At 57.5% G+C, this 13,548-nt stretch overlaps 1 protein-coding gene across 5 annotated transcripts; it reads left to right on the top strand.

The window, feature by feature from the left end:
• The first annotated feature begins 9,065 nt into the window (after nt 1-9,065).
• KLHL30 (kelch like family member 30) lies at nt 9,066-13,485 on the top strand. 5 transcript variants are annotated; one of them, XM_082056947.1, is made up of 8 exons: nt 9,066-9,499; nt 9,754-10,594; nt 10,684-10,849; nt 11,056-11,142; nt 11,375-11,530; nt 11,625-11,813; nt 12,368-12,513; nt 13,063-13,485. In XM_082056947.1, the coding sequence occupies exons 2-8, from the start codon at nt 9,821-9,823 to the stop codon at nt 13,312-13,314; spliced, it is 1,770 nt and encodes a 589-aa protein (XP_081913073.1). In that variant the 5' UTR covers nt 9,066-9,499; nt 9,754-9,820; the 3' UTR covers nt 13,315-13,485. The 5 variants fall into 5 exon arrangements, with proteins under 5 accessions (XP_081913073.1, XP_081913075.1, XP_081913074.1 ...); XM_082056949.1 differs by lacking the exon at nt 9,066-9,499 and having other exon boundaries at nt 9,542-10,594; nt 11,625-11,703; nt 13,063-13,228; XM_082056945.1 differs by lacking the exon at nt 9,066-9,499 and having other exon boundaries at nt 9,548-10,594.
• The last annotated feature ends 63 nt before the right edge of the window (nt 13,486-13,548 follow it).

Raw genomic sequence — 13,548 nt, 5'->3', positions numbered from 1 at the left:
AGTGATGAGGCGCCAGGGAGCCGCTGGGCACCTGTGACCAGTGTGGGGGATGTTTGTAGGCCTCAGGGGCACCCACAGCCGGTGTGGGGGTGCAGAGAAGCTTCTAGAATGCCTACAGTCAGGTCTGATCAGCCAGTATAAAAATGGGACTCTCGTCGAGACTTTGCCGGTTGTCACGGGTCTCTTGGAGCACGAGCTGAGCCGCTGCCGCCAGGAGCCACGGCGCCCCCTCCCCGGGACGGAGACTGCGCTTGCCTTGCCGCCACGGGTGTGAGTAAATTAACCCTCGCAGGATTGCGAGTATATATATATATATTCCGTGCACATTTGCACATGTACTTTCCGTGCACATTTGCACATGTAACTTTCCATGCACATTTGCACGTGTACTTTAAATTATTTCCTCGCACAATCGCGAGTGTGTTTTTCTCCCGTGCTTCCACATAAGCACGTGTAGTATTCCGTGCACACTTGCATGTGTAAGTAAATTAACTCTCGCAGGATTGCGAGTGTATTATAAATTTACCCTCGCGGAATCGCGAGTGTACACTTTCCTTACTTACTACCAGTACGTGTATCTCTTTAAAAATAATCCCGCACCGTGTTCAGGCAAGTGTGTATTCGTCTTGGACTCAGGGCCAGCTCCGGCATTGTTTTGGTGAAGCCACATGCACGCACTCTGTGGACCGCCTGTTGTCTTAGTTGCTGCCCCTTATTAGTTTTCCTCAACTGATACCCGAACCTTTATTTAAGTCACTTTGGAGTGCTAAACCCTGTTTCTCACCGGTTTAATAAAAGTTGTTTTGGACCCTGTTGTCCCTTAAACTAACCTCAGGTGCCTCCGTGACAGACACTTGCCTGATGTTCTAGTGATCTGGTTTGCTGAGCAAGAGGAACCTGAAACCCAGTGCAACGGCAATTCAAGCAGGAGCTTCTTCTCCTCTGTTTGTAGATTTACAAGTCTTGCACATCTTCTGCCTTTTAAAGGTTTTACACTCAAATTTTGAGTAGCAATTGCTGTGTCTTATTATTTGTATAGTAAAAGTTCACTACAGAACTATGCACTCTTCCCTAGGCAGAAATGGGGAGGCAGCAGTGTTAGGCATCCAAATGCCCCATTTCTGAAGCTTTTCAGCTGGGCACCTCTCACATACACAGAAATGTCTTTTGGCTCTTTCCTTTTAGGGTGGGTTTTGAGCTCCTGCTTCACACGCAGCCTTTGGCAGAGCGTGGGGAGCAGTGGGGCTGGGGCTGCAGCCAGTGCCCTGGCTGCCAGATTGGGAGGATCATTCCTCTTCTCTTCCCTGGGGGGTTTCCTGACAAGCTCGAGCTCCCTCCTGGCCTCTGGGTTGCACTGCGAGTTCTTCAGCTGTGTGGGAAAATCCGAGTAGAAGATACTCAGTGCAATTCCTCAAGAACTCTGTGTGTGCTGAGCAGCCAGCAGAGGAAGAGAAAGCACCCTGGTCCCAAACAGCTGATCCCAGGGAAGCGAGAAAAAGGAGGCCCAGAGGCCAATATGAAACGGTAGAATGGCAACAAGCTGAACTAAAAGAAATTCCCAAATGGAACTCCACTGAAATGGAGGAAAAACCTAGCCAGAAAATCTGATTCTCCTTAGATATGAAGCATGGTGCTAATGGCATGGAATATTCTCGTTGATCAGTCTGCATGTCAGTCAAGGTATGTCCCATCCAACTGCCTCACACATGCAAAGAGCTCAGGAAGACATTGGCTCCCAGACAACAACTAAGGTAACAGTGAGTTCTTACATTCTCTTTGTTCCAACTCAAAGCCATAGGAGAGGTACTTGGAGAAAAGCATTTAACTGTCTCGGGGGGTTATTTTACTATCCTCAAACTGAATCCAAATAACATCCATGCTAGCTAAAAAAAAAAAAAAAAAAAAAGTTTCTAAGTGCATGTAGAAAATCAACTTACTTTCAGTCAAACCAGCACAGTCCTGGGACTCTCCCAAGCATGTCCATAAAGGGGTCGGTGTCTTCTCCCCTGAAGGTCAGGATAAGGGAAGAGACCGAGAGGTGGGGACAGCGTTGTCTCCTCTTCCGGTGCCACACACCCTGTGCTGCAGGGGGCTGCCATCCCGCGGGGAGGCCCTCAGGGCTGGGGGAGTCAGCTTTGGCACAGCCCCTGCCCAAGGGCAGCTGCCTGTCCTGCCGGTGGGAGAAGCAGCCCCAGCTGGGGTGTGCCTTGTATCTAGGGAGCCTCTTCAAGGAAACCTGTAGACCTTCTGCACTCTGGGGTATCCCCAAGGGCTGTGCAATGGCTGCATGCCTCAAAGAGTGCCAGGCGAGTGGCTGGCGAGCTCCCAGCACGGGGGCTGAGCTGCTGCCCACACCCACCTGCCACCTTGGCAGACCTTGCTTCTCGGTGAGCAGAACCAAACTTGTTGCTGAGAGTTTTGGGGGCTGCCTCTACCCCAGCAAGGGTAGCTGAGCATGGGGTGAGGCTGCTCCGTGTGACCACAGCCTCTCAGTGCCTTCTGGGCCCTGAAGATCGATGCAAAGATGAAAGTCTCATGGAGATCTAGGTTGGAAAATGCTGGCAAGCAGAAGGTGGCTCTGTGGTACTTCCCAAAGGTTCTCTCTGAGTAACATCCTCTCACTGGAGGTCCCAGGCCACACCGAGCATCAAGAATCATAGAATCATTTCAGTTGGAAGAGACCATCAGGATCATCGAGTCCAGCCATAACCTAACCTAACTCCAGCACTAAACCATGTCCCTAAGAACCTCGTCTAAACACCTTTTAAACCCCTCCAGGGATGGTGACTCCAGCACTGCCCTGGGCAGCCTGTTCCAATGCCTGACAGCCCTTTCCAGGAAGAATTTTTTCTTAGTATCCAATCTAAACCTGCCCTGGCATGACTTGAGGCCATTTCGTCCTGTCCTATCGCTTGCTACTTGGGAGAACAGACCAACACCCCCCATGCTCCAACTTCCTTCCAGGCAGTTGCAGAAAGCAAGGAGGTCTCCTCTCAGCTCCTGTTCTCCAGGCTGAACAGCCCCAGCTCCCCCAACAACTCCTCATCACACTTGTGCTCCAACCCCTCACCAGCTTCGTCGCCTCCTCTACACTCTCTCTAGTACCTCAATGTCCTTCTTACGATGAGGGGCCCAAAACTGAACACAGGATTAAAGGTTTGTCCTCACCAGCGCCGAGTACAGTGGCACAATCACTTCTCTAGTCCTCCTGGCCACATTATTCCTGATACAAGCCAGGATGCTGTTGGCCTTTCTGGCCACCTGCGCACATGCTGGCTCATATTCAGCTGGCTGTCAATCAACACCTCCAGGTCCCTCTCTGCCAAGCACTTTCCAGCCACTCTTCCCCGAGCCTGTAGCGTTCATGGGGTTGTTGTTACCCAACTACAGGACCTAGCACTTGGCCTTGTTAAACCTCATACAACTGGCCCCAGCCCAGTGATTCAGCCAGTCCAGATCCCTCTGTGTGGCCTTCCCACCTTCCAGAAGATCAACATTCCCACCCAATTTGGTGTAATATGCAAAGTTACTAAGGGTGCACTCAATCTCTTCATCCAGATAACTGACAGAGAGATTAAACAGAACTGGCCCCAATACGGAGCCCTGGGGACACCACTTGTGACCGGCCACCAACTGGATTTGGCTCCTTTCACCACAACTCTTTGGGCCTGTCCCTCCAGCCAGTTTTTTATCCATCATAGATACACCATCCAGGCCATGAGCTGCAGCTTCTCCAGGAGATGCCGTGGGATACGGTGTCAAAGGCTTTAATGAAGTACACAACATCCACAGCCTTTCCCTCATCTACTAGGTGGGTCAAACAGAACCTGCCTTTCATAAACTCATATTGACTGGGCCTGATCACATGATTCTCTTGTATGTGCTCTGTGATGTTACTCAAGATCATCTGCCCCATGACCTTTTCCCGCACAGAATTTAAGAGTGATAGGTCTGTAGTTCCCCAGATTCTCCTTCTGGCCCTTTTTGTAGATGAGTGTCACCTTGGCCAACTTCCACTGAATTGGGACCCCCCCAGTTAGCCAGGATTGCTGATAGATAATGGAAAGTGGTTCAGTGATCACGTCTGCCAGCTCCCTCAGCACCCTTGGGTGTATCCCATCTGGCCCCACAGACTTGTGGGTGTCCAAGTGGTGTAGCAGGTCGCAAACCATTTCCTCTTGGATTATTGGGGCTTCATACTGCTCCCTGTCTCTGTCTTCCAGCTCAGAGAGCTGGGTACCTGGAGCACAACTGGTCAGACTATTAAAGACTGAGGCAAAGAATGCATTTAGCACCTCAGCCTTTCCCTCATCTTCTGTCACTGTGTTTCCCCCCGCATCCATCAGGGGATGGAGATTCTCCTTAGCCCTCCTCTTGTTGCTAATACATTTATAGAAACATTTCTTGTTGCCTTTCCAAGTGGTGGCCAGGCTCAGCTCTAGTTGGGCTTTTGCCTTTCTAATTTTCTCCCTGCATAACCTCACAAAGTTCTTGTATTCCTCTTGAGTAGCCTGGCCCTTCTTCCAAAGGTTACAAATTCTCTTTTTATTCCAAAGTTCTAGGCACAGTTCTCTATTCAACCAGGCTGGCCTTGTTCCCCGCCGTCTCGCCTTCCAGCATATGGGTACAGCCGCTCCTGCGTCTCTAAGATCACCTTCCCGAAGAGAGACCAGCTTTCCTGAACTCCTCTGTCCTTCAGGACTGTCTCCCAAGGGACTCTGCCAGCCAGCCTTCTGAACAGGTCGAAGTCTGCCCTTCAGAATCCAAAGTAGCAGTTCTGCTGACCACCCTGCTAACTTCTCCAAGGATAGTAAATTCAGTCATTTCATCATCACTAGACCCAAGGCAACCTCCAACTGACATGTTGCTCATGAGTCCTTCTCTATTTACAAACAATAGATCCAGTGGGGCCCCTTCCCTGGCAGGCTCACTAACCAGCTGTGTCAGGGTTTGTCTTCCATACACTGCAGGAGCCTCCTGGACTGTTTCCTCTCTGCTGTGTTGTACTTCCAGCAGACATCTGGTAGGTTGAACTCCCCCATAAGAACAAGGGCTGGTGATCAGGAGACTTCTCCCAGCTGCCTGCAAAATATTTCATCTGCCTCTCGATCCTGGTTGGGTGGTCTGTAACAGAGTCCACCAGGATGTCCATCTTGCTGCCCTTTGCCTTGATTCTTATGCATAAACACTCAACCCTATATATATGCATAAACACTCAACACATCACCCTCCTCAAGTTCTAGACAACCCAAACCCTTCCGAACATACATGTCTACCCCACGTCCTCCCTCGCCTACCCCTTCTGAAGAGTTTATAGCCATCTATTGCAGCACTCCAGTTCTGAGAGTCATGTCACCATGTTTCTGAGATGGTAAATCATAGTTTCTCTGCCTCACAATGGCTTCCAGCTCCTCCTGTTTGTTGCCCATGCTGTGTGCATTCGTATAGATGCACTTCAGCTAAGCCATTGATTCCACTGGGTTGGCAGACTGAAGGGCCTTGTTAGCACTACCCTCAGATGCCTACATGTCACCCCTGGGTGTGCCTCTGCCAAACCTGGTTTCCTCCCCCTTCAAATCTACTTTAAAGACCTCTCAATAAGTCCTGCTAACTCCTGGCCCAGGATCCCTTTCCCCTTTTGAGACAGGTGCATCCCATTTGTCGCTAGCAGGCCAGGTGCCATGTAAGGTACATTCTGTCCTTCCCCAGCACTCCAGGGGAGCACGAGGCAAGATGATTGTGAGTGGCTTTCTGGTACCTAGAGAAATATCCAACCCTCACTGGGCTTTCTGCAAAGTCCCTTTTGACCCAATAGCTGGCAAAGCTCCAGCCATCCCCAGCCGTGCTGACAACGAGAAGGGAGTGGACTCGTGTCTCAGCTCACAACATCTGTCTGCTTAACCTGAGACGCACGGCGCCTCCGGCACCAGGCCATGTTCCCGTGTTCTGCGCAGCGTCCCCATCAATATTGCAGAGCGCTGCCCCGCTGCCGGCATGGCAACATAGCAGGGAGCCATCAGCTCATCCCCTGACAAGAGCTGCTCTGTGCTGGATGTCAGCCCACTCCAGGGCCAGGGAGAGATCAAGAGGCTGAATCTGTAATGGATCCTCACCAGGCGATTGGTGTTTAAAAACTTTGATCTACTGCTTCTTGATTATATTCCAGCTCCTTGATAGAATTTCTCATGTGTAAGCGAGCCACACTAATCCATCCTGGCCATATATAATGGATGGCAGCAGAGTGAAGGAAAACAAATGTGGCTGAGTATCGGTAACAGATGTCCGGGAAGCAATGCAGCACATCCTTCTGCCAAAGATCCCCCATTTCCAGTACCTGCCCTCTGTGTCAGCCAGCGCAAACCCCCTCCCCAAAACCTGGCCTGGCAGTGTGCAGGGGCAGGCACCATGACCAGCTTCAGCCATTCTCCACTGGTCCGAGGAGTTAGTTGAGGCCGGGAGCCAAGCCACCGAGCTGCTATTTCCAGGACCAGTTGCCAGTGCCACCCACTGAGACCTGGCACTGCCACTTGATGCTCCTGTCAAATATTAATGCGATGCTCACTGCACTCTCTGCCCTGTCCCAGTGCCGTAGTTGTGGCCCCTGCTCTCTCCAGGGCTGCGCGATCCCTCCAGCCTCCCCTCCTGTGTGCACTGATCCCTGTGCGGGGGTTTTGGGGGTGCACCTGCACCCACCTTTGGGTGTTGTCCAGTCAGTGCAGGGCAGGACCTGGCCCTCTGCACTCAGTAGGAGGGTCCTTGGTGCCTCCTGTCCCCAGTGGCTGGATCAGCCTCCCACGGCAGGTAAGGCCCGCTGGGACTGAGGTTGCGGTTCCTCCGTCCCCTGGGGACAGCCAGTCTGTCGCCCGCAGGAGAGCGGGGTGGGAGGGCCAGGGGCATGGGGCGCCTGGAGAAGGGCTGGCAGTGATGGGGGCGGCCCCAGGCTCGGTCCTCAGCTGCAGAGGCATTGCAGTGTCAGCTGGGGTAAGAGGGGGCAGCAACACTCTCTGCAGCTCCGTCTTGTTTTCTGAAAGAAAAGCCCACCAGTGGGTCTTTCGCGGGGAGGGTTCAGCACAAGGACTGGGGTGATGTGACGGGCACCCTCATGGGGCGGCCCTCACCCAGTCACGCGTGGGGGATCCTGGAGCTACTGCGGTCCCATCTCCCTTTGCCTGTCCTCCTCTAGGAGGAGGCCTGTGCCTCTTCCCCCGGCAGCCGCCTGGCCTGGCAGAGGATGGAGCTTGGAAGGTCAATGCCAGCCAACCTGAAGCTCCACAAGCCCTCACAGCGGGCCAGGATTCCAGCATCCTTCTTCACCCACCCGGTAGGTCGCTGGCTCTGACCGCAGCCCCTGGCTCGCCCCCTCATCTGGGCCCCCAGCAAGCCTCTCTTCACTCTGTCCACGCAGGATGGGGTGGCGGAGCCAGCAGGCCCCTCCGGGCTGGACTCCACAGAGACAGATGCAGACTCCCTTGTGCCTACACACGATGAGCAGGGCCACCTCATACCTGAGTGGAAGCGGCAGGTGATGGTGCGGCGGCTGCAGGCCCGGCTGGCAGACAAGGAGGCAATGGGCACCCAGGTACAAGGCATCCTGGGGATGGGGTCACGGGCTGGTGGCCCATGGGGATGCTGACCACCTCTCTCTGCAGGACGAGGGCTCCTGGCACTTCTCGTCCTCCCGCCAGGCCCTGCTGGGCCCCTTCGGGGAGCTGCTGACAGAGGCAGACCTGCAGCAGCTGGAGTGGGCGGTGGAGAGCCTGCGGCTGCGGCGGCGGGGCGAGGTGTACCAAGGTGAGCTGCGGCGCCTGGCGCGGGAGTTGCGTGCCCTCCTGCCCGCCCCGCTGCTCAGCATCACTGTGCGCAGCCCGCCGCCTGCCCCCGGGCTCCCCCTGCCCCTCTGGTGCGGCCGCCTGGCCGGCGCCGTCAGCAGCCTGACCGCGCTGCTGGCCCATGCAGAGGGCGCACGGCCCAGCTCCCCCGCCGCCGCAGCTGCCGTTCCCCCCGCCGCCGCTCACGGGCAGCCCCGGGAGCCGACAGGCAGCCTGGCGCAGCGGGAGATTCGGCAGTGCGGGGTCTGTGTCCGCAGCCTCCGCGGCGCCTTCGAGCCCGCGTGGAGGGCGGCAGGGGGGAAGGCGGCCGGGGGCAGCGGCGTGGAGGCCGCCAGTGACTCGGGCATCAGCTGCGAGGAGGCATTTTCCGACGGCGGCGGCTCCACGGTGCCGGGGCCGGAGTGGGGCAGCCTGAGGAAGGAGCGAATCGTGATGCTCTTCCTGAGCCACTGGAGACGGTCCGCCTACGGGCCCGCCCCGACGGCAGCCGGGGACCCCCGGGAGGCAGCGGGGACCGGGGACGGGGCAGCAGCCCGCCTGGCGCGGCAGAGGGCGGCCATCCAGCGGCTTCTGGGCGGCTGGAGGGACGCGGCCTCCCGCCGCCCCCCGCCGCCGCCGCCCCCCGCCGCCGCCTGCGCCCCGCTCTCCCCGGAGCAGTTCGTAGCCAGGCCGGGCGGGGGGGCAGCCGACTACGACAGCCTGTCCCTGGAGCTCTTCATGCTGGGTTATTTCCGCATCCTCGAGCAGGAGCTGCCCCCCGAGGAGCGCCGCGGCCGCCACCTCCTCTGCTTCGAGGTGTTTGAGCAGCTGGGCCGGCACGGCTGGCGGGCGGTGCGCTCCTTCCACCGCGCCGTCACTGACGAGATCGCTGCCGGCCGACGAGGCTGGCTGGACGGCTTCGATGACATCAAGGCCAGGTATTTTGGATCCCCCCAAACCTCCGCCCGGCGGCCGGGGGAGGCCGAGGGAGAGGGGGAAGAGATCTGCCGCTACATCGACCGCAGCTTCGCCTTCTGGAAGGAGAAGGAAGCCGAGATCTTCAGCTTGGAGGGGTGATGCCCTCTGGCGGGGAGGGCGGAGGTTTGCGTGAAGCCGCGGGCTGAAATAAATGCCTTTTCGGGTCTGTTTGAGCTGAGCGACGCTTGCGGGGGAGGCGGAGAAAGCTTTTAAGGGGGACCGCCCCAGCACCCCGTATTCACCTTCCCCATGATCGGTGTCTTGGCCCCGGCTCCCTGCGGCGAGACGGCTGCCGCCTTTTATTTATGGCCGCCGAGAAGTGAGATAGCAATCCTATATTTAACACTCGGCATCGGCAGCCACAGCCAGGGGGAGGAGGAACATCGTGAGGACCTCCGGCGACCGATAAGGCAGAAATGGGGGGCGTTGCTGAGGAGAACCTTTTACCCCAGGCTTGCGGGGCCCGGCTGTCACTTTATTAGATGCTTTCCAAAGAGCAGCAAAGCCGCGCGGCGGCGGGGATGGACAGCAACGGGCAGCTTTGCCCGTACTGTACCTTTAAGAGCAGGGAGCGGTGTCCCGGTGCCGCCTAAAAATAGTGTGTCCCTCCCCCGTCCCGGCTGGATCCCGTGTCGCGCCGGGGTGTCCCTTCCCAGTGCCGGGACCGCGGCCGCTTCCCTCCGGTGGGCCAGCCGGGGGGCTGCATAGCCCAGGTGAGGCCAGGAGGGAGAGAGCCGGGGTGAGGCTCAGCGGAGCCCCAAAACGACCCCCACCTCCAGATAACCGGTGGCAGCCCCTGAAGGGCAGCTCGGGATGTGGGGAGGACAAATCATGGCCACCCGTGGAAGCGGGAGTGGGGGGGTTCCTGCCCCTGATTGTGCCTGTAAATCGGGTGCTGGGAAGATGCAGTTGTGCCGGGGGGAGGGAGAAGGAAAAGGATGGAGATGTCATCACCTTTTCCTGTCAGGGACACCCTCGCCAAGCTGCGCTTGGGCTCTGTCTGCCGGCAAGTGTCCACGGCCATCCCCAGCAGCATGGTGAGGAATGTGGATGACTTCGACTTCTGCTTGCCTTCCCACGCCCAGGGTGTGCTGGAGGGGCTGCAGCGGCTGCGTGCCAACCCCAAACTGGCGGATGTGACACTGCTGGCGGGCGGACGGGAGTTCCCCTGCCATCGCAGCGTCCTGGCCCTCTGCAGCCACTACTTCCATGCCATGTTCTCTGGTGACTTTGCGGAGAGCATTGCAGCACGGGTGGAGCTGAAGGAGGTGGACTCCAGCGCGCTGGAGATGCTGCTTGACTTCGCCTACACAGGGAAGGTGACCATCAACCAGGGCAACGTGGAGGGGCTGATGCGCACCGCCAGCCAGCTCCACTTCCCCGCTATCCAGAAGGTCTGCAGCCGCTACCTCCGGCAGCAGATGGACGCCACCAACTGTTTAGGTATCTGTGAGTTCGGTGAGAGCCACGGTTGCCCTGAAGTCTCCTCCAAGGCCTGGGCTTTCTTGCAGGAGAACTTTGAAGCCGTGTCTCAGCAGGAGGAGTTCCTGCAGCTCTCCAAGGAGAGGCTGGCCACCTATCTCTCCAACAAGCAGCTGCAGGTGCAGGAGGAGCAGAGCCTGGCCGAGGCTGTGCTGCGCTGGGTGCGCCATGACCCTGGGCCCCGCGCCCAGTTTCTGCCAGAGCTGCTGGAACTCAGTCGCCTCGTCTCACTGCCTGACCAGTACCTGCAGAACCTGCTTGCCACTGAGCCCCTCGTTCGTGATTCAGATGCCAGCAAGGCTCTAGTTGCCCGATCCTGCACCAGGGTGAGTACCCCCTGCCCCAAATGTGCCCCCTGAGCCAGCAGGGAGTCCCAGCTCAGAGCCCGACAGTCCTGCCCTGGCCTCTCCATCAGGGGCAGAGAGATGCCGGGGCCCAGAACCCCCCGAGCCCACCACAGAAGCTGGAGGAGGTGCTGGTGGTGGTTGGTGGCCGTGTGCTGGAGGAGAGCGAGGATGAGGATGGGGGACTGCGCATGCCAGCTGCCCCCAGGAACTTTGCCTTCTACAACCCCAAAAGCAGTAAGTGCAGATGGCAGGGATGGGACAAGCGCTCACCACCCTCGCATATTCATTAACCCTCCGATCCACCCCAAAGCCACCTCTTGCCAAATGATCTGGTGTCAGGAGGGGCACTGGGGAAGATGGGGGGAGAGGGAAGAGTAAAACAGGGCTGGCTTAAAAATGTCGTTGCTGGCCGGTCATCACTTGGCTCTTCTGGGTTTCAGGGCAATGGATGGCTCTGCCTGACTTCCCTGATTACAACAAATGGGGCTTTTCCCTGGTGGCTCTGAACAACGATGTGTACGTCACAGGTAGATGCTGGGGCTGCTAGTACAAGGTGGGAGTCCCCCAGGAGCAGGGATGGGAGATGAGGGAGAAAGATGTGGGCATGGGGTGCTGGCATGGGCCGGGGTCTACCTTTATCTCTGAGCAAAGTCTTCCTCTCGCTCCCCGCTTGGGTGGATTGAGCTGCTGGCAAGAGATGCCCAGTGACAGCTGCACTCAGAGGGTCTGAGCCCGTGTGCCTGACCCATCCCTCCCCAGGTGGCTCACGGGGCTCCCAGAACGACACGTGGTCAACGACCCAGGCCTGGCGCTTCTGCCTTAGGGACGGCGCCTGGAAGCCCATCGCTCCCATGCTGAGAGCCCGGACAAACCACACCAGCGCTGTCCTCAATGGTGAGATCTACGTCATCGGGGGTAAGGCTGCAAAGAACTCACGCGTGCTGCTGGGGCTGGGGTTCGTGGGTGCCCTGGAGCAGTGGGGTGGCTACAGCGTGCCACCGCACTGCAGGGACGACGGTGGATGTGGTGGAGGTGGAGCGTTACGATCCCTACAACAAGAACTGGTGTGGAATCAGCCCAGCCCTCAAGTACGTGAGCAATTTTGCGGCCGCCAGCTGCTTGGGCAAGCTCTACCTGGTGGGCTCCTGTGCTGTCAAGTACAATGCGCTCACCCTCCAGTGCTACAACCCTGTCCAAGGTGAGAGCTGCCCTGCCACCGTGCCCCGCTGACGCCTTCCTGGGGAGCAGGACTGAGGGGGCAGGCACGCAAGATCCTGTGCCACCAGGCATGGTCCCATGGGATGTGAACAGGTGCTAATGGGGGTCTGGTGACAGCTGCAGGACAGGCCTGGGGTCGGCCAGGAGCACGGCTGCCAGTAGCAGGGATCTGAGATGCAGACCTGACCGTCAGTTTAGCGGGATGCCTGTGGCAGAGGGATGGTGGAGGCTGCCTGCCTTGGGGAGAAACTGAACACCCGTGACAGTGCCACCTCCTCGGGCAGCCTCTGTGCAGCCCATGGTGGTCTCCCCCATCCCACAACACCACTACAAACAATAGTACACTTACTCTTTTTTTATGCAAGAGCCTCATCTGGGATGGGGACAGTGACTGTCGCCCTGCCTGGCCGCTCTGTCCCCTCCTTTTCAAACTCCCCCTTAAATAGCCATGGGCTTGGCGATTATTTTTTTGGTCACTGGCAGCTGCATCATGAGCCAAGGGTGGGACATGCTGCTGACGGCCGCTCCTTGCAGATTTGTGGAGTGTGATCACATCCCCCTTCATCCCCAAGTACCTCTCAGCACCGCGCTGCGCCACCCTGCACGGGCTCATCTACCTCATCGGGGACAACACCAAGAAGGTCTACGTGTACAGCCCAGAGGCCAACATCTGGCAGAAGGTAGTGGGATGCGGGACCAGGCGCAATTTCCCTCCTGGGAAGTTGGGGCAGCACCCTACAATGATACCCCACACCCCCTCTCCCTGGGTGCCAGCACCCCCTCTCCCTCCTGCCTGCTCATTCCTTGGTTCTTATTAACCCACGTAGAGCCAAAGATGGCCCAATCCTTCTTTCCCTGCTCCTGCCACACCAGCATGAGGAGCATGGCTTTTGCACTGATTTTAAGCGGTGTTCACACTGCAGAGCCCCGCAGGATGCCCCCTTTTCCAGCAGAACCCTCCCGCAGGGCGTGAGGGGTTCCAGCCTGTGCAGTCTGGCAGAATTCTGCCTGCCCCACCTGCTCTTCAGACCCCATGCTCCCTGCAGCACCCCCAGCCTTTCTCTCATACATGGGGATGCTACTAGAAACAAGACAGAGCCCCAGGGACCCCCCCAAACCTCGCAGAGAGGACAGGGTGGGGGAACACGCCAGGTAGATCAATGTCTTCTGTGGTGGGAGCGAGAGGTACCCAGGGGGTCCCCACACATCTTGCCCTGCCCCTTGCACAGGTGCAGCTCCTGCACACGCTCCATGAGAATGGTGGGATGGTACCTCTGGGCGACCAGCTTTTTGTCACTGGCGGCCACTGGAAGGGCATGGATGGAGACTACCGTGTGGAGATGGAGGTGTATGACTGTGCCAAGGACCTCTGGACGTGGGAGGGCTCCCTGCCCTGCCTCTGGCTCTTCCACAGCTCCTCCTCCATCTTCATGGACACCTCCAAGTGGACGGAGGCTTTCCAGGGTGACCACAGGTGGTAGGAGAGCCTGCGGTCACCTGTCACAGCTGCTCTGCCCTCTGTCTGTCTCCTTGCTCCAGTTCAGCTGTGCAGGGGGAGGTGGAACCCCCCTCTGCCAGGCTGGCTGCAGCATCAGGAGTGTGTTCTGTCCCTCACCACCACTGTGGAGAAAAGCCTTTTCCTTTTAAACACACTTCGGCTCATGTTCTCTTTTAGTTTGGTGGGATGGTTTGTTTGTTTGTTTTAAAGAATTGCC

This window comes from Streptopelia decaocto (assembly GCF_964273445.1).
Source record: "Streptopelia decaocto genome assembly, chromosome: 6".
Classification (NCBI taxonomy): Eukaryota; Metazoa; Chordata; class Aves; order Columbiformes; family Columbidae; genus Streptopelia; species Streptopelia decaocto.
Note: the sequence above shows the minus strand (reverse complement) of the source record. Positions and strands in the feature narration are given on the sequence as shown.